Below are 21,678 nucleotides of genomic sequence, written 5' to 3' on the forward strand. Positions count from 1 at the left end.
GACAACACAGAAGAAAAAACTAACTTTGGCGACCTTCATAGTCTTCAACACTCAGCAGGAAAGTTCAATCAAAAACTAGAACTGATCACAGCCCAAGGGATCACACTCAACAGACATTAGATATAAGTGTACATGGTCAGTTGTTTAGACAACCAATATCACTAATAATTTCCTCATTGTAAGTAATTGTGGCTCAGATGTGAGACGTCAGACTTTTGCTCACTGAACACCTGCCTATAGCCAAGGAAGACAGGCACATAATTATTTTAACTCCTAAATTACACGATGCTAAATAGCTCTACTGTCCCTAGATAGAAGCCACATGTGAAGGGCATCATGCTGACTTTTGGCTGATGAAAAGCTATGATAGTGTGTGAAACCTGACTGTCCATTCATCACTCAGAAGACCAACTCTAGAGATCAAAAGACACATCTACTAGACAGCTTTTTAGTTCTTTTGATGCCTTATAAAAATAATGCCATCAGATACCTCAAAGCCAACTGGATTAAGCCAGATCAACCATTGCTCTAAGCAGATAATGGCATTTATGGTTACCTAAGCAGAGAGAAGTGGGCTAAGAAATGGAGCTGGAAATTGACTAGGTTGTTTAGGATAAAACACTCCAAAGAAAAGTAACCAGTAGATTTCCAGACCAAATGTCAAGAGTCACTGCAACTCTGAGTGATTACATCCTTGCCAAAGGCCAAAGATTCTGAAAGTGTTTTGTTTTTGTTTATATTTATTTTATTTTATTTATTTATTTATTGGTTTTTGGAGACAGCGTTTCCAAGCCTGTCCTGGAACTAGTTCTTGTAGACCAGGCTGGTCTCAAACTCACAGAGATCTGCCTGCCTCTGCCTCCTGATTAAAGGCGTGCGCCACCACAGCCTGGCTGAAAGTGTTTTGGGAGCTCTGATCTCTGATCTATGGGATTCTTCTGGCCTTAGAAGGAGGAAAGTTAATAGTAGTACTGAATGTCTGTTAAGAGAAAAAGGCCCTTGGCTAAGAGAACAGCATTTCTTTTCTGTCCTGGAGGCAGACCTAACATTTCAGTGGTGACATGCCAGTGTCCTGGTCAAGAAGCCTGGTCTGTGGAGCCTAATAAATGCCCATGTGGGACATTTATAGATCACATAGTAATGATTAAATCATTAATTTGATTCGATTGACTTATTTGTCTGCAATAATCCTAATGTCACACAAAATTGGGAAACACTCAACTTCTTTTGTGTCCTCCTTTTCTGTACTTTGATCATAACATTTTGTAATGTGGGAATAATGAATTTCCAATCTTATACAAGTGCCTTGGCATTGCCACTGACCAATAAAATGTTGGACTGCTCTAGAAAACTCGATCTACTGTCTCTTTTTCTTCTCATTGGCTAGTCAAGGCCCATTTTGGAATAACTGTCATACATGGGCTTGGAAGTAGGAAGGGGATGGTGGAAATGATGCAATAATAATCTAAAAAAGTTCATATTAAAAATTTGCAACAGCTTTATGGCCATGTTTTATAAACTATGCAAAAACTAGAGATTTGTATTAGAGCCTACCAAGTATTACTCAAGCCTTCTCTTTCAGGCTGTGAATCAAAAACATGGAAAATTACAGTCCTGCTAGCCAGGGTCATAAAATTTTACCTAAAATTTCTTTTTTGAGTAACAATAGTATTTTGGTTTCATGATAAGTTCAGTTCTTTATCGTGATCTGGATTTCCTACTTGGTGGCCAGTCAAGACACTTATCTGATAGGGAACCTCCTTCAGACAATGATTTTTAAGAGGTTGGACGAGGTTGTGGCGTGACTTTTTGGGTACTCAGAGAAAACTGCCTGCCCACCTACCCAACGCGCTCTCTCTGTCTGTCTCTCTCATTCCAATGTGCACATCCTCCTGAGGTTGGCCTTCGCATTCCTGTTCCATGAGTTTCCCCCTTGCAGTACAGGACAATATTAGCAACTTTTGGAGTAGCTTGGGATCATTTGACTCTGTGTTTTCCCCTGTTTACACATTCAGTTGCATCGGGTGCCCCATCACGGGTTGAGGGGACTGGTCAACTCTATTTTGAGGACCCTGAGGCACTCCCGTTTTGCCAGCCACATAGTGCAGTGGGCACTGACTCTCCCCGCCCATGTCACCAGCCGGTGGCTCCTGCTTCACAAACACTGCTGGGCCCTGTGTGTCCCGGGAATGCAGTGTAGCTCTCCTCATGTCACTGCCTCTCCATCCAGTGATCCCCAGAGAGCACACAGTCCGTGATTCACACTGATGGAAGGCTCTGTGTTTTTTCTTTATCCTGATCACCAAATCTCTGAATTGCTTTGATCACTTTAATAGCTACTCTTAATTTGTTAAAGAAATCATATTTTCCAGTGTCTAATGCATGTAATCCAATTAGGGATTTTCTGCTGCTTGCATCTCTCAGCCACGTGGCTGCAATGGTGTCACCTGCTGGCTGGTATTTGTTATTACACATGCTCCAATTGACTATAACAGGGTAAACTACAAAAATGGGCCAATAATATAACAATCCAGAAGGTGCTGAGACATCATTGCCTGAGAGAATTAGTGTTGCTTAATATAATAATTATAATCTGTTGAACAATTATGATAGAATGACAGATAGGGTGTCTCTCCAGAAAGGTCATATGCATGACATCAAAGTTATGTTCAAGGATGAGATGTTATCTTTACTGGGAAAATTATGTATGTTGGAATTCTCAGTGAGCCATTAGAATAGATAATAGGATAGGAGATCCAGACATTACAAAAGGAAGTGGTTAGAAGATTTGAAAAATGAGGAATTAATTGAAACTGATGATCAGGGACAGAAGGTACAAAGACAGGATTTAGCCTCATCAGTACATGTCAGACTCTGGGATGACTTTTCCAGAGTTATAACTGCCTATGCAGTGATCTTCTCAGAAAGACCATTTAGCAACCAGTACCCTAAAGTAGTCAAAGAATAAACATGTGAACCTATATGTATGAAAGCTATAAAAGGCATTACACAAGCAATACTGGTTTATAGACTGCATTCACCTTTTGTAAGGAAAATTGTGAAAACATGGGCTTAAGGCAATAAGGCCATCCCACACAGGTGGCTTCAATTAATCTCAGTGGTCCTAGAAGATGGACCCCAGCTGCTTCTGAAGGGTTAATAGAGAGAAGGGGGGGCTGGAGAGATGGCTCAGTGGTTAAGAGCACTGGCTGCTCTTCCAGATGTCCTGAGTTCAATCCCCAGCAACCATATGGTGGCTCACAACCATCCATACTGAGATCTGGCACCCTCCTCTGGCATGTGGGCATACATGGAGGCAGAATGTTGTATATATAATAAATAAATAAATCTTTAATAGAGAGAAAAGGTTAAACCTTTAGAACAACAGAGAAAAGCAGAAGGATTTGTGACTTCCCAAGATCAAATTCTTGGTGAGGGACATTATTCTGTATCTCAGGACCAGCCTCTCTACAACAAACACACCTAGTCCCAATGTAGCACAGCAGCTTTAAATATTTGGGACACAATTTAGGAAAGAGAAAAGAGAATTGAATTATATATAAGTGTTAAACACTGCCAGAACCCTTTAGTGACTTTTTATAAAGATTAACTAAGGAGTACAGACCCAGAAGCTACATGTGTACTTATTAAATATTTGACTTTTGAAAATGCCAATGTAGATCTGGGTGGTGGTGGCACACGCCTTAAATCTCAGCACTTGGGTGGCAGAGGCAGGCGGATCTCTGTGAGTTTGAGACCAGCCTGGTCTACAAGAGCTAATTCCAGCACAGGAATCAAAGCTACAGAGAAACCCTGTCTCGAAGAGACAAAACAGAAAGAAAGAAAGAAAGAAAGAAAGAAAGGAAGGAAGGAAGGAAGGAAGGAAGGAAGGAAGGAAGGAAGGAAGGAAGAAAAAAAAAGAAAATGCCAACTTAAAATGGAAAAGGATCCTTGGGCCTTTAAAGGTTAGATCAGTATCAATAGCTAACTGGACCTTGCATACAATGAATGTTGAGACATGTGACTACAGTACTGAAACTTGGGTAGGAGAAGCAATTTCCACTGGTATAAAGAGACACCAAAATTCTGTTTTTTAAAATTGTGGTAGAATGAGACATCTGAAACAGGATTGTAGACAAGGAATTCCCAGGAGCAATGTCACCTTTAGGAATGGCAAGAATAGGTGGACTCAGCCTTCTGATGTGTGTAAGAGGTGTGGCAAAAACTGACATTGGGACAATGTCACAGGCCCCCATGATCCACATGGTTCAACCATTCTCAGTCAGTGTGGAGAACATGCCTCACCAGGAAAATTAAAAAACGCAGTGCCTAAGGGGGACAAAACATATTGTTTTGAGTGATGGAATAGACATTGTACATGAATCATAAACTTCAGAACGAAATAGGAAACATATATTCTGGCAGACTTCTATAAATGATCAGAAACCAAAGCTAAGAGTGTGTATAGATAAAGTTGTGATTGAGGGATTAATAGACATGGGTGTGGACATGAGTATTATTACTCCAGAATCTTGGCATCTGAATTGGTCTCTTCAAGAGGCATCAAATGGTTACTTCTTCTGTGTCTGGTCCTGGAGTTATTTTCATTAGATCCTGTTTACAATATTCAAGCAGAAAGTTCTTGGATAAAAGCTATGTGCTAGGTCTGAAGGTGTGGAAGATCCTTCTGTCTGTGTGTTGTTTTTCTTGGTTGATGAATAAAAAAAAACCTGCCTTGTCCTGTTGATAGGGCAAAACTTATGTAGATGGGGAGGAGCCAACTTAATGCTGGGAGAAGGAAGGCAGAGGGAGAGACGCTATGGAGCTGCCGCCAGAGTCAGACATGCTGAATATTTGCTGGTAAGCCACTGCCACATGGCGATATACAGATTAATAAAAATGGGTTAAATTAAGATGTAAGAGTTAGCCAGTAAGAAGCTAGAGCTAATGGGCCAAACAGTGATTTATTTTGTACAGTTCCTGTGTGATTATTTCAGGGTTAAGCAGCCAGGAACCAACAAGGTCCTCTCCTGTAACAGTCTGAAACACAACACAGCTAGAGTCAGGTTTCTCCAGAAAATAACTAAATCCAAGGGTTCACAGTAAAATCAAATACCTGCAATATTATAATTTCAGAGGGTTTAGTCCATTTCATCATGGCAGGAAGTATGGCAGTGTGCATGCAGACATGGCCTAGAGAAAAAGCTTATAGGTCTAAATCCAGATCAGCAGGAAACACAAAGAGACTGTGATACATTTCCTCCAACAGGGCCATACTGCCTAGTAGTGCCACTACCTATGAGACTATAGGGAGCATTTTGATTAAAACCACCACAGTATTCAAATATAACTGAAAAAACATGAAGCTATCCTACCTTTGGAAAAGAGAAGGCCACTCCCTGGTGGAGTACTGGCATTAATAAGAGATCATTTGATGTAAACCAAGGCAGTTTTGCTTTGTCTCGACTGCCCAGTCTTTTTTTTTTTTTTTTTTTTTTTTGAGACAGGGTTTCTCTGTAGCTTTGGAGCCTGTCCTGACACTAGTTCTTGTAGACCAGGCATCCGCCTGCTTCTGCCTCCGGAGTGCTGGGATTAAAGGCGTGCGCCACCACCGCCCGGCTTGACTGCCCAGTCTTTAATAATCATACAATTCTTATATGTATATTTGTGTTTTTGGGAGAGGGTTTCTCAGCAGCTTTGAACCTATCCTGGAAGTAGCTGTTGTAGACCAGTCTGACTTTAAACTCACTGAGATCTGCCTGCCTCTGCCTCCTGAGTGCTAGCATTAAAGACATGCATCCACACCTCAAAGCACCTTATATTAAATAGAAAACCTGTGACCTATACTTCAGGCTTATTACTAGCTAGTTGTTATAATTAAATTAGACAATTTCTATTAATCAACATTTTGGCACCTGACAACATGACTTTACCTGATTTCATATATGTCTTGTTCCTCTGGTAGCTGGTTTGCATCTCTCCTTAATCTGCCCTTCTTTTTTCCCTGTATTTCCTTTGGAGACTCCTGCCCAGCCTCATTCTGCCTAATTATAGGACAATTCAGGTATACTTTTAACCAATGAAAGGAATACATATTCAAAGAATACAGAAGAATTATGCTACAGCAGCTTGAACTTATGTAATATTAGCTGATTTAGACATGTAACATGAAACACATCGCTATAGTCAATGACCTGTGTCTGAAACCTCTGGGGTGACACAGCTGTGTCAATCAGGATTACACATATTTGTAGGCGGAGATTTCCTGCACTGACAGTTTCCAAATAATTGACATAGAGACTTAATTTGATTGTAAATGCTTGGCCGACAGCTTAGGCTTATTGCTAGCTAACTCTAACATTTAAAATTAACCCACATTTCTTATCGATGCGCTGCCATGTGGTGGTACATTTATTAGCATGACAGATTCATCTCCTGATACATCTGCATTTGGTTTGTGAGTTCTCTGACTCTGCCCTTGCTCTACCCAGGGTCCTCAGTTTGGTTTTCCTTCCTATACTTTGTTACTAACAGTGACAGCAACACATTGTCACAGTGTATAGCAGTATTCCACAGTACCTATTCGCAAAAAAAAAAACCCTTCCTTAAATATTCATTTGCTCAAGAGAAGTCCCCCCAATTGTATCCCCAGTAATCTGGTCTGTCTTCATTCACAGGACAAGAATTAACACATGCTGGGAAATTACAGAATCGCTCCCCTACTACGAGCCACAGAATTATGCAGTAATTATACAGTCATCATTTCATGAGATCGACCCATCAGAATCAATGATTCTATTGTGAAGGATTTAATCAAGACTGGATGTTTCCTGGCTCGCTCTCTGGATGATTCCCGTGGAACACAGAGGAACTTGGAATTTCCATTCTTGTTGCATGCTTTCCCTTATGATAAGTAAAAATATAATTGCTTATCTTTAAGCTAGCCTGGTTATATCCCAAATTGAAGTATTTCTACAGATAAGCATATTTATATAATTGAAGAAAAGTGTGACATCCAAAAGGGTTACCTTATCATTGAATTCACAGGACTTCTGTCCATATAATTTTGCAGGTGCAAACAAAATAGAGACTTCATAATGCTTGACCAGATTTGACATTTGTATACTTGTTTCTTCCCCCTCTTATGTAAGTAAATGTGTGTTGCCTGAAGATATTTCCAAAGTATTTATAGTCACATTCCCTTTAGTGTGAATCTTCTGAGGTCCTCAGAGTACTGTGATATGCAAAGGCCTTAATAGACCCCTTATCCACTAAAACTTTACTCTCTTAGAAAGACTATCAGGAAGAGGAAAACTTTACCACACTGATTGCCCCTAAAGTGTTTGATAGGCTGGACTGTGGTGGCACACCCCTTTAATCCAGCACTTGGGGAACAGAAAGAGACAAATCTCTGTGAGTTAAAGGGCAGCCTCATCTATGAGTGAGGTCTAGAACAGACTCCAATGCTACAGAGAAACCCTGTCTTGATAATACAAAAAACAAACAAAAGAATTTCTTTGCAGTATGATATTTTTTTCTCAAAATATTAAAGCCCGATGACACATACAAAGGCTCTAACACATTGGCTAAAATTGTAGGGTTTCTATACAGCATGTATTCTTTGATGGATTTGTACACTTCTATTACTTGCAAAGGCTTTATTACATTGATTACATTCATAAGGTTTTTCTCCAGTATGTATTCTTTTATGTGATTTTAGATTACTGTGTTGTGAAAAGGCTTTACCACATTGATTACATTCATATGGCTTCTCTCCAGTATGTGTTCTTTTGTGAAGTTGGAGATTACAGTGTTGTAAAAAGGCTTTACCACATTGATTACATTCATTGGTTTTATCTCCAGTATGTGTTCTATTATGTCTGTGAAGGTCACTATAACTCGCAAAAGCTTTATAACATTGATTACATTTATAAGGTTTCTCTCCAGTATGTCTTCTATTATGTCTGGAAAGGTAAGTATGACTCGCAAAAGCTTTATCACATTGATTACATTTATAAGGTTTCTTTCCAGTATGTGTTCTTTTATGGCTGTTAAGCTCACTATTACACACAAAAGCTTTATTACATTGATTACATGTGTAGGGTTTCTCTCCAGTATGTGTTCTTTTATGTATTTTGAGATTATATTGAAATTCAAATACTTTACCACATTCATTACATTCATAGGGTTTCTCTTTAGTATGTGTTCTTTCATGTATTTGGAGTTTAGAGCATTTTGAAAAAGCTTTATCACATTGATTACATTCATTCCTTTTCTCTCCAGTATGTGCTCTTTTGTGAACTTGGAGACTTCTGACATATGAAAAGTCTTTACCACATTGATTGCATCCATAGGGATTCTCTCCAGCATGTATTCTTTTAAGTATTTGGAGACAATTGGTACCTGCAAAGCCTTCATCATATTGAATACCACCATATGGCTTCTCTGCAGAATAAATTTGTTCATGCCTTTGAAGATGATTGTAACATGCAAGGGGTTTAACACACTGAGTATATTCAGAGGCCTTCTCTCCATTACAGTTTCTTTCATACGTGCAAAGATAATTGACACATATAAATGTTTTACCATGTACATTACACTGATGAATCTTAATATCTGTCTGAATTAATTTTATAATTTTGTTTAATTGTAAAAAGGAATCAGATTTTAAGTTTTACATTCATGGTGTTCTTTTAGTATGGGATATTTTATGCCTTTGAATAACCTTTCATAATAAGGGTATTTTTTTAAATGACCCACATTTATAGCATTATTTTCTCTTAAATTTTTTTCTATATTTGAAAGGAACTCAGTTTTAAATAACTTGACATTCATTTTGTATTCTTATGTTTTCCTGAAGTACAATACCTACCACAAGAAAGTATACTAGGACAAACAAATGTAAGTATACAGTCCAACACTCATAGGCCTTATCTTCAGTGTGAGTTTGCTGATGTCTTCCCAAGGAAGTTTGACAACCAATTAAATATAATCTTATAGCATATTCAACAAATCTACACAGTGTTGAAATACTAAATATTTTTCATATCTTCTCATTATTCTGAAAGAGATACAGTCCATCTTTCCATTTTGGGAAGCTCACTTGTGACATAAGATTTTCTTAATAAAGGAATAATAAATAAATGGTTGTCCATAAAATTCACAGTTTCACTTTCTGTCCCTCATAGACATTTGGTGTAGGAATGAAGGTTTCTCCACAAGAGCCTTTTTGACTCTCATAAACTAACTCTTTCAATAAGTTTGAAAACGTCACAAGTACATGAGTAACACTGGCTTTACTACAGACTATTTATTTTTGGACAGTTTTAAACATATACTTATTATGTATTCAATGTTTATATGTGTGTTCCTTGTGCAATGTCCCTCTCATCTGTTTTTAGAGGAATGTCTTGGAAACACAGGCCAGTTACCTCATATTGAGGCATATGATTTTATTAGAAATTAATAATCATAAATATTCTTTTAGCTGTGCATATTTATACTATTTTTTAAATATTCCAGGACAAATTAAAATTTCTTCAAAGACAAATTTATACCAAATTCTAAATAAAATTTACCTTCCATGTTTTCTAGCATTTTGACAATGCTCTTCAAAATTATGGTCTTTCCAACTGTACCCTAAAATATAGTAACAGAAAGTAGATAATATATTAATGGATACTGTAGAAAATTAAATATCTTAAGTGAATATGCCTTAGTTATTTAGCTCATCCTTACTATTGATCAAACACAAATACACAAAAGTATCACTAAATAATACACAGTTGTCCCCTTATTTTAAAACATGAAGGAAAGTTCACAATCTTACCAAGAGCGGTGAGGTTCCTGTATGTCTCCAGTATCACAACTTTGTATAGACTCTTTTGGGAAGGATTCAGCAAAATCCACTCATCCTCAATGAAGTCAATGTGCACATCCTCATAGGTCACTGAATTCTAGAATAATCCAACCAATAGTAAAGCAAAGTGTGATCCTGACATTGGATACTTATTTTACAATGATATATTTGTATAATGCTACTGCTTCACACACTTCTTCCATGACATTACATTAATATAATCACCAGTCACTTTAGAAGGAAACTGAAGACAAGGTTCATATGTGCCACTCGTTGGCCCTTTAAATAGGATACAGCCTTGAGAAAGAAATGGCAGTAAACAGACATACAGAGACAGACAAGCAAGCAGATCAACACTACTGAGAAAACATTACAGAACTAGTAAGAACAAAGAATATATAGAAAAAGGATCGCAATTTGGGTATATTCACTTGTGACTTTATACCCAGTGAACAATATAAAAGCAGATGAAATAAATTGAGTTGGATGTCAGTCAAAACCTATGCAATGAGTTACAGGTAAGCCAGAGTTACAAAGTAATAAAACCCAGTATCCATTCATAATCATTTAAATAAAAAACATAAAAAGAAATCAGAGGTTTGACTGCAGTTCTTACAAAAAGTTTTGTATTTATTTTAGTTTTACATTTATCTTCCAGAGCCTGCGGTGGCCCAGTTTATAATAATAATAAATCTTATTTATTAATAAGATCTTAATAAAAGGGAGTGCATGTTTAACAGTTACAAATGGACCAAAGAAAACATCAGCCCTACAAATGATGATCATAAATAACCTAGAGTAAGGGAGATGGGTCAGCAATTAAGTGATCTTGTTGTCCTTGCAGATAACTGGGCACAATTGCCAGTACTAAAGGGGCTTCTAATTATCCTTTACTTCAACTTCATAAGTGCTGAGGCCTCTTGGGACTACCTTGAGGAACAGGCATGTGTGTGGTACATACCCTTGTGTGTGTGTGTGTGTGTGTGTATGTGTATATATATATATATATATATATATATATATATATATATATATAACCTTATATTCATTGAAAGCATTCAAAACAAAAAAATTAGAGGCAGGTAGAAAGTCACACACCTGCAGTGCAATGGTTCAGGAGGCAGAGGTATTAATGTCATGATATTATTCTTCTGGGAAAAAGAATGATACCTTCCACCAAACTTCAAATTTCAAGATGTAGGTGAAGTTCAGCATAGAAACTTATCCTTGAAATGTACAAAAACCTACATTCCAGGATCATCAGACAATTAAAAAATACACAAATATAACAAGTATGTTGCTTCGCCATTAATCCTTCCTTGCAGAAGCCAGGATCATTTGTATTTTTGAGTTGAGGAGAGCGTGGTCTAAGGAGCCACACTGAGGACCCAGAGCTACACAGAAAAACATTGTCTTTCAAAAACAAAAATAAAAACAAAAAATTAAAATAGACATCAGGATAGCAAAGGATTAAGAGTAAATAACAATTGTTTCAAATGCATGTTTTGTCATTTAGTGATATTATCTATAATGGCGGTGAAGTCATAACAGTAGGACAAACATAACCAGAAATGGGTTGAGGCTATGAAGATGTAAATCCAACCCCCAATATAGGAATTTCATCCAAAATATTTCACCTACTAAATGTTCTACAAATACAACAAAGAGGGGCACCCCGGAGAGACAAGTGTTCAACTACTTCTTCTAATCTGGGACTTTTTCCTTCAATGAACTACATTCTGACCCTGTTCCATAAATATTCATAGTCATCACAAGGAAAAAAAAGTATTTAGTCTAATTCAATGCTTGTCACAGGCTGCCAGAGTTCCTAAAGTGTTTAATGTGAAGGCTCTTATAACAATCTTGATATTGACTTGACTTGGCCCGTCAAACTTGTACAACCATGTTGGAAATCAGTATTTCAGTTTCTCATAAAATTGTGAATCGTCCTAAGTCAAGAACCAACAACACCACACTTTGCCATGTACCAAAGGATGTCAATCATACCACAAGGGCCTTTGCTCAACTATGTCCATACCAGCATTATTTTATATTGCCAGAACCTGGAAATATCGATGCCCCTCAACCAAAGAATGGATAAAGAAAATGTGGTACATTCACACAATGGAGTACTACCCAGTGTTAAAAAAAATGACATCTTGCAATGGAAATTGAGGGAACTAGAAAATCCCATCCTGTTTGCGGAAACTCAGATTCAAAATCAAGAAAACAGTATTACTTACTCAAAAGGAGATACTACTTTTAAAGCATAAGAAAACCAGTCTATAGGTCACAACCACAGAGAAGCTAGGTAACAAAAAGAACCTAACAGAAACATATATGGATCCACCTGGAAAGGAGAATTAGACAAGATCTCCTGAGTATATAGCGACAATAGTCCTTTAGGCAATGTCGTTACAGTTTACAGATATCTTGTATTTTGGTTGAAGCAGTAAAATGACAGCAATTGGGCTTCATGATAAAGTCAGTTATTTATCCAGGTTTTGTTTTGTTTTGTTTTTCGAGACAGGGTTTCTCTGTGGCTTTGGAGCCTGTCCTGGAACTAGCTCTTTAGACCAGGCTGGTCTCGAACTCACAGAGATCCGTCTGCCTCTGCCTCCCGAGTGCTGGGATTAAAGGTGTGCGCCACGATCGCCCGGCTTTATCCAGATTTTAAATTGCTTTTGTCTGTGAATTCCAAGAAATGGCCAGTCATGGCATTTATCAATCATCTAAAACTGAATTCAAAACTCTACACTAGTAATTTTTATTGGAAGCCTTGAGTACCAGCCCAAGTACCCCTCAGGTTTCAGAACTGGATATCTATGGCAAGCAAGGATCTCAGGGTAAAACATTTAACTCAAGTATATTACCTCGGCATCTTCTTTATTTTCCATGCTGGAGGAAAAATGAAGTGAAGGGGGCATGGAGTAGAGGAAGAATAAGGAGAAGAAAGGAGAGTAAGGGCAAGTAGTAGAATTAGTGGAGGTGAAAAAGAAGAGTAAGAGTAAGGGCAGATCTCCATAAGAATTCTAGTTTTTACAACATGGTTGGAAAAATCCCTAGGCAAGGAGATTAATAATATGCATATCAAGATCACAAAAAGTGGCAGGTAGGGGGCTGGAGAAATGGCTCAGTGGTTGAGAGCATTGCCTGCCCTTCCAAAGGTCCTGAGTTCAATTCCCAGCAACCACATGGTGGCTCACAACCATCTGTAATGAGGTCTGGTGCCCTCTTCTGGACCGCAGAGATACACACAGACATAATAAATAAATAAATAAATAAATAAATAAATAAATAAATAAATAAATCTATCTCAGGTGGGCAGTGGTGGTACACACCTTTTAAAAAAAAGTGGCAGGTAGAACTTGACAAAGCAGTACTCCAGAACAGGTGACGTGACCTAGGAAAGAGCCAGCATCCACAGGGAAGATTCTGACATTCTAAGCCCTTAGAAAAAGTTATTGAACATTTCTGAATCCTTGATTCCCCCTTAGTCCTCATCTAATGTCTGCTGTGATACACACCTCTGAGAACACCCAGATTTGTTTGTTAGCCAAGAGGAGGGCATGCTGCCTTCCTGCTCAGTGCTTGTCTTTTATAGAAATTTCTAGGTGGTCTGTTAGCAGGTAATTTTGTGGGACTGACTCTATGTAAATTTGAGTGCTAGAATAAAGAGTGAACGCCATTGCTCCAAGGCCTCCTTGTGTGGGGAACTGGAGCAAGGTCAGTCCACTGATCAAGCAGAGGTTGCTCTGCTGTGGTGTTCTGGGAATGAGGCCCATTTCAAAGGGAAGAATCTTGGCTTAACAAGGTTTTTAACGATAAGATGGTGACTTTTACAAGACAAGTGTTCCCACAGCTCTGCAAAATAAGTTGTTCCATGTGGATGAGCACATACTTTCCATGGATCTCCCTATTGGTCTGCATTGACTGTAAGTCTCTCATGTTGCTTCCTTCCCTCCCCTTTCTGCACTCTGCCTTCAACAGCTACAGAGTAGGTAAATGGACTCAATTCTTTCACGTATCTCTCTTCAATTATGAGTCCCCAGAAAACGTCAGACGGATTAGAGGACTCACATTAACTGGTCTATTTTTCCTTCACAATGTCCAGTCAAAGCCCAGCCTGGAAAAAATTGCAAGAGTGTTTTCCCAGCACTGGGTAACAGAAGCAGAATTATCTGTGTTCAAAGCAATCCTCAGGTACACAATGTGGGGGCAAGCCTGAGCTAAAAAACACACTGATATAAAAGAAATAAAAAGAAAATCAGTAACACTCAGGAAAAACACGAATATAATGTTTAATAAAAACAAAATAATGTTTTGTTGGGAAGAGAACAAAATAGTCATCAGAACAGTAATGCATTGGGGGCTGGAGAGATGGCTCAGAGGTTAAGAGCACTGCCTGCTCTTCCAGAGGTCCTGAGTTCAATTCCCAGCAACCACATGCTGCCTCACAACCATCTGTAATGATACCTGGTGCTCTCTTCTGGCCTGCAGGTGTACATGCAGGCAGAACGCTGTATACATAATGAATAAATAAATCTTTTCTTTTTAAAAGAACAGTAATGCATTTAAGAAATGAAATTTGAAAGAGAATACAAATAATGGGCTTTTTAAAAAGATGAAAATAATGTATTTTAAAATCAGTAAGATAGGAGCTGGAGAGATGGCTCAGCGGTTAAGAGTACTGGCTGCTCTTCCAGAGGACCCAGCGTCAATTCCCAGCACCCACATGGCAGCTCACAACTGTCTGTAACTCCTGTTCCAGGGGATCTGACTTCACACCAATGCTCATAAAGTTAAATAAATCATAATAAATCATTTTTAAAAATTAGTAAGATAAACCTCAGGTATATTGACTTTGAAAAGGAGTAGGCCATTCCCTTTTAGATGGCATGCCTCTGATAAAAGACAGAATGATATTGCTCACATGCTCATGTTTGCTGCTGAGATCTGGAACCTGAGATACAGAGTTACAGTCAATGGCCTGTTTCTCAATCCTCGGTGATGTATTAACTGGATAAAGCAGGATTGAACATGTCTTCACAGGACAGTTACCTAATTTGAAATTCAATATGCACTGGCTCAAGCCAACCTTCCAATTATAAACTCACAAATCAGGACTGTCTTCATTCACATGACATGAATTAGTACATCCTGCAATATTAAAAAAAATATTACTTAGCTGGGCAGTGATGGCACAGGCCTTTAATCCTAGCACTGGGAAAACAGAGGCAAGTGGATGTTTGTGAGTTCAAGGCCAACCTGGTCAACTAGAGCTAGTTCCATGAGAGGCTCCAAAGCTAGTGAAAATCCCTGTCTCTAAAAACCAAAAAAAAAAAAAAAAAAAAAAACAAAATTACTGAAAGTACCCGTGTTAATTATGAGTTTTATGGATGTGAAGAGATACAATGTGCACCAAAACTCCTATAAAAAACATTTAATCAAGGGGGCTCATTTAGACTTCCAGAAGTTCAGTCCATTGTCATTATGGTGGGGAGAATTATGTTGTACAGAACAATTTTGGTGCTTGTTACATCTTGATATGCAGGACACAGGAAGTTGACTGAAATGCTTGGCAGTATCCAGAACATAGGAATTCTCAAAGCCCATCTTCTGTGCCACACTTCTTTCAACAAGACCATACAGATTCCAAAATTCCACACCTTGTAATAGCACCAATCCCTATGAGATTATAGAAGCCAATAACATTGAATCTACCACACTGCCACAATCAGGTCTTTCTCAAGACTGGTGACTCCAGCAGCTGATTTTCTCCAATTTCCCCTGCAGTGCACTGAGTAAATTATTCTTTCTACTCTGGTCTGAAGGCAAAAACCAAGTTCCACGTGCAGATCCTTCTCCTTTGAGTGTAATGAATAGTTGAATTCATGACTCAAGTGGGTAATTTTAAAAGTCTGGGGCCTCACAGTCATTTTAAAACTTTGAATCAAGCCGGGCGGTGGTGGTGCACGTCTTTAATCCCTTAACTAGGGAGGCAGAGGCAGGCAGATCTCTGTGAGTTTGAGGCCAGCCTGGTCAATGAGAGCTAGTTCCAGGAAAGGAACCAAAAGCTAAGTAGAAACCCTGTCTCGAAAATCCCTATCCCCCCCCCAAAAACAAAAAGTTTGAATCAATATCAGGTGGTGATGACACACACCTTTAATTGAAGGCGTAAGTCATAAACAATGCCACACCAGTTTGGAATTATGATTAATAGGGTGGTATTTATTTAAAGGGGAAAAAACTTACAGATCACTGTCAGCCCTCTGCGTAACCAGGAAGGAAGTCAAGTCACCGGCGGAGCAGGAAGTGAAGAGAGAGAGGAGAGGGAAGTGGCCGCTTTTTTAAAGGGAGAGAGACCACGCCCCAAGGGGCTGGTATCTCAGCAGCTATAGGTTGGAGGAGCGGGAGGACCTCCCGCAACACCTCCCCCTTTTGTTTAAATAAGAGAGTTCTAAACCTACTATGAAATTATATACAATAAGTACAAATATCCTATTCTAACTAGCTTAGGTCTTGTATAATAAATAACTTGGCCAAGTCATGAGAGAAAAGTAACTACATCTATATAGTCTTCAACCCCATCGAAGATCTGAGAAGGGAAATAATGTTACCTGGTTAATTAGGAAGTTCAGTAAAACAACTTCCAAAACATGCAACAAATCACAGAGACAACTAGCTACCTAGGCAATCACCCAAAGTCACATTAGCAGCGTTGAAGCAACCAACTTTGGCTAAGGCCTAACATAACTGACACACCATTTTCAAAGGCAAGCAACTTTTCAAAACTATCTTACCCTGTCTTGGCAGGATAAGACAGCCCTGTTTTATCCATTGATGCATGCTCTGTATCTTTGTCAGTGGTTGAGGTATGGGCATTTCTTTGCCCCAAGGCCAGTTCTGCCAAAAGGAAAGGCTCCAGGTGGAGTGTCTTTGGTGCTCAACATTCTCTCGGGAATAGAGTGGTGTTGCCAGGAGCAATTGGGTCTCACTACCACAAAACTCTGAGTTAGATTAAAGGCCATTTTCTACAGCTCTTTGAAGAAGTTGAAGACTATCTATCTATACTGAGTATAATCTCTATATATCTAAAGAACCTGATTAGTCTAATTATAAATGACAAACTTAGATGACTATTAGTCTATATAATTCTCAATATCTATCTAACTTAAAGATTAAGACAATAAACAACTGTGAAACAAATGAGGACAATGACCTCCAAATATAAACAATGTACAAATATACATTGCAGTAGGTAAATATATATCAATACACAAACATTATATAAGTATCTTAATCAGAGGTAGAAATGTACACAGCAATATGGTAAATATATACAATACAATATATGTCAATACATAAAAATGTTTTAAACAAGGTAGAAACATGCATGCATCCAATAGTCAATATAATTTAACTTTGTATCAATATACAAGAATCTATACCAATATATTTGTCTAAAAACAGTAACTCACAATTACAAATCTATTATCCCATCATCCCTCTTTTTTTTTTTTTTCAAAATGATCCCTGAGCTTATAAAATTCCTCCCCCAACCCTCAATCGTATACTAATTATAATCAACCCCTAAATGATGTCCCTAAACCCAAGGGCAAACTTTACTGGGAGAGGGGACGTCGTCCTCTAGAATTACTTCCAGCTGTCATGGGGGCGACGTTCTTTCTGGGGGATCCTGTGAAAGTAAAATGATGGTTAAATTTCAAGATCAATGTCTTTTAAAATTGCCAATAGTCTCTGAGTATTTTGTGCAGGTCTGGCCAAAATGTTGTATAAGATATGCACCATTTCAGCTAACCAAGTTGGAACTGTCTTGTGCAGCTGGTACCCAAAGCAGGTCTTGTTGTAGCGCTATCAGTATCATGACGTCATATCAACCAGGTGGAGTTGTTGTTATGGGGCCCCATCTTCTTCCTGGAAACTTCAAATGTCACTTCAGGAAAAACTCATTGTTCATTATGAGAAACTTAAGCATTAATCATATAGACATATGTATATATATTCAATGAAAGACATGATAGATATATTCAATGAAAAGTGTGATAGATATGAGGAAAAGCAAAGATGTTTTCTAAACTCATATTTCTTTCTGTCCCACATCATGGCTCTTGACATGAGACAGAAACTCCAGAAACTCTGGGTTTTTCTCTTACTAACAAGCTTGGAATTGGAGAGGGACTGAGCCAGAGTCCAACTTCAAAACCAGCTTTATAAATTTAGAAATATGGTTTAATATTACTTACACAACCCATTCAGTTTTCTTGATATTTCCTATCGGGCAGGTATTTTTCCATCTGTCAGTATCCAAACATCCAGGGTCCCTTGAATTTCTCAAAGATGAGTGTTTTCCTGTGGAGATAAGAACAGAACCCTGCCCCCATTCTATATGTTTTTCTTACCACCTGTATGAATATCATCATTGTGGATGAGTTGTCATTTCTCCTTTCCAAGAGGTTTCTCTTCTTCAAATCGAAACTTTATTAATTTTGATGGTATCCACAATTTTTCTTCTCCTGGGGAAACAAGAGCAAAACCCCTTCCCCAACGTAGCACATCTCCTGGCTTCCACTGAGAGGTCAGCACATCTTTGAAATAAATCGGTTGATTTAGTTCAGCAGACTTTTCCATTATCCAATGTCTTTCTGCTGCTGTCGTTCCTTTCTCATTAGCGTTAAGAAAATTCAAGGTTAATAAAGCATTATGTAATCTATTTCTGGGGGTATTTTCGGTCCCTTTCTGTTTGTTCAGCATATCCTTTATAGTACGATTTGATCTTTCTATAACTGCCTGACCTGTAGGATTATTTGGTATACCTGTAATGTGTTTTATATTATAATAATCAAAAAAGCGTTTCATTTTCTTAGATACATATGCTGGACCATTATCTGTCTTTATTTGTGCAGGTATACCCATGATGGCCATAACTTCCAATAAATGTGTGATTACTGAATCAGCCTTTTCTGAGCTCAGGGCAGTAGCCCATTGAAAACCTGAATACGTGTCTATGGTGTGGTGTACATATTTTAATTTACCAAATTCTATAAAGTGGAACACATCCATCTGCCAGATTTCATTTCTCTTAGTGCCCTTTGGGTTACTCCCTGCAGGCAACGGTGTTTGATTATAGAAAGAACAAGTAGGACATCTCTTTATAATGTCCTTAGCTTGTTGCCAAGTAATGGAAAATTCTTTCTTTAGGCCTTTACTATTGACATGATGCTTCTTATGAAATTCTGAGGCCTGCAACACACTTCCAATCAATAATTGATCAATCTCAGCGTTGCCTTGGGCTAGAGGACCAGGCAGACCTGTATGGGACCGGATGTGTGTTATGTACATCGGACAAAGCCTGTTCCTGATTATGTCTTGTACCTGGATAAACAATGAAGTCAACTCTGTGTCATCTGGTATAAATTCAGCGGTTTCAATATGCAAGATAACTCTTTCTGCATATTGTGAATCTGTAACTATATTAAGAGGTTCTTTAAAATCCCTTAGCACCATAAGAATGGCATATAATTCTGCCTTCTGGACAGAATTATAAGGGCTTTGTTCCACCTTACTCAATTCATCTGACTTGTAACCTGCTTTCCCTGATTTATTTGCATCAGTATAGAACGTACGGGCTCCAGTTATTGGAGCATCACGCACAATTCTAGGAAGAATCCAAGAAGTTCTTTTTATGAGGTTAAGTCTACCACTTTTGGGATAGTTGCTATTAATTTCTCCCAAAAAATTAGCACAAGCTCTTTGCCACGGTTCATTGTCTTCCCATAACTTTTTTATTTCTTCAGTAGTAAAAGGCACTATAATTTCTGCTGGGTCTATACCTGCTAGTTGGCGAAGTCTCAGCTTACCTTTTATAATTAATTCAGAGACTTTTTCCACATAAGTTTTTAATTTTTTACTTGGTTTATTAGGTATAAATATCCACTCTAAAATAATATCTTCCCTCTGCATTAGAATCCCTGTAGGAGAAATTCTGGAAGGCAATATGACTAGGATGCAGCTAAGATTTGGGTTCACCCTATCCACATGTGCCTCCTGTAATTTTTCCTCAATCATTGTCAGTTCCTTTTCTGCTTCAGCTGTCAGTTTTCTTGGACTATTCAAATCTTTATCACCATCTAAGGTTTTGTTTAAATGGACTATTAGATCAGGTGTTATCCCAACAGCTGGTCGTAGACTGGAAATGTCTCCTAACAATCTTTGGAAGTCATTAAGAGTCTTTAACCGGTCTCTCCTAATTTGTGCCTTTTGCGTTTTAATTTTCTCTAACCCTATTCTGTAACCTAGGTAATTAATAGAATTTCCTCTTTGAATCTTTTCAGGGGCAATTTGTAATCCCCACCTAGGCAAGACTTTCTTTACTTCTTCAAACATCCTTTCTAAAGTATCTTTATTTGAATCAGATAACAAGATGTCATCCATGTAATGATAAATAATGGACTTGGGGAATTGTTTACGAATTATTTCCAATGGCTTACTTACAAAATATTGGCACAGTGTAGGACTATTGAGCATACCCTGTGGGAGGACAGTCCATTGATATCTCCTATTGGGCTGAGAATTATTATAAGTAGGCACTGTAAAGGCAAATTTTTCTCTATCCTTTTCTTGTAACGGTATAGTGAAAAAACAATCTTTCAAATCAATAACTATAAGAGGCCATCCTTTTGGTAACAGAGAAGGCAAAGGAATTCCAGATTGTAGTGAGCCCATAGGTTGAATTACTTTGTTGACAGCTCTTAGATCTGTCACCATTCTCCATTTACCAGATTTCTTTTTTACAACAAACACAGGAGAATTCCAAGGGCTGGTTGATTCTTCAATGTGGTGAGCATCTAGTTGCTCCTGCACCAGCTGTTCCAATGCCTGTAGTTTATCTTCAGCTAGAGGCCACTGTTTGATCCATATTGGCTTCTCAGTTAGCCATTTTAAAGGTAGGGCTGTTGGTACCTCTAAAGGTTTGGTATTTGCTGTATGTTCTTGTACAGCCTGAATGGCTAGTGACCTTTTTCCATAATACCTCATCATATACTTCCCAGAATTATGAGTTCCTGGAACTACAGGAATGTTAATCTGGGTATTCCATTGCTGTAGCAGGTCACGGCCCCATAAATTTATGGCAATATTGGCTATATATGGCCTTAGTCTTCCTATTTGCCCTTCGGGCCCTATGCATTCAACCCATCTTGTGCTTTGTTTTACACGAGATAGGGTTCCAATTCCCAGGAACTGAACATCTACCTCTTGAAGAGGCCAATTCGGATGCCAAGATTCTGGGGTAATGATACTTACATCCGCACCTGTGTCTAATAAGCCTTCAATAAAAGTGCCATTTATACAGACTCTTAGCTTTGGTCTTTGATCATTAATAGAAGTCTGCCAAAATATACGTTTACTCTGTCCAACTGGGTTTTTTGACTCATCCTCCACATGGATTTCATCATTTAGACCAGTATTACTTTTTACAGCAGAAATTGGAGCTTTTAATTTTCTTGGTGAGGCACGTTCTCCACTGTGACTGGGAATGACTGGGCCACTGTTGGCTTGGGGGCCTGCGAGAGGCCCCTCAAGGAGTTTCCCGACGGTATCGGGTTGCCTTGTTTGTCTGTTGTTGACCTGCATTCATTGGACCAATGTCGGCCTTTACCGCATCTCCTACATATACCTGAAGGCCTAGGTCTCCTATCTTTGTCATTCCCAGAGGAGATAATATTCCTAGAAATTCTGTGCCTGCAATCCCTTTTCAGATGTCCTAATTTACCACAATTAAAACACCTGGCAGTTTG

General features: G+C 38.4%; 1 protein-coding gene and 1 pseudogene across 1 annotated transcript; both read right to left on the minus strand.

Annotated features, from left to right (window-relative positions):
• Positions 1 to 2,259: 2,259 nt before the first annotated feature.
• On the minus strand, positions 2,260 to 9,436 carry LOC142848439 (uncharacterized; annotated as a pseudogene).
• Positions 9,437 to 9,574: 138 nt separating this feature from the next.
• On the minus strand, positions 9,575 to 12,756 carry LOC142848482 (zinc finger protein 431-like). The gene is made up of 3 exons (XM_075970679.1): positions 12,733 to 12,756; positions 9,830 to 9,956; positions 9,575 to 9,639 (listed from the first exon to the last, which is right to left on the minus strand). The coding sequence occupies exons 1-3, from the start codon at positions 12,754 to 12,756 to the stop codon at positions 9,575 to 9,577; spliced, it is 216 nt and encodes a 71-aa protein (XP_075826794.1).
• Between the last annotated feature and the right edge of the window lie 8,922 nt (positions 12,757 to 21,678).

This window comes from Microtus pennsylvanicus, chromosome 1, assembly GCF_037038515.1.
Source record: "Microtus pennsylvanicus isolate mMicPen1 chromosome 1, mMicPen1.hap1, whole genome shotgun sequence".
In the NCBI taxonomy this organism is placed as follows: Eukaryota; Metazoa; Chordata; class Mammalia; order Rodentia; family Cricetidae; genus Microtus; species Microtus pennsylvanicus.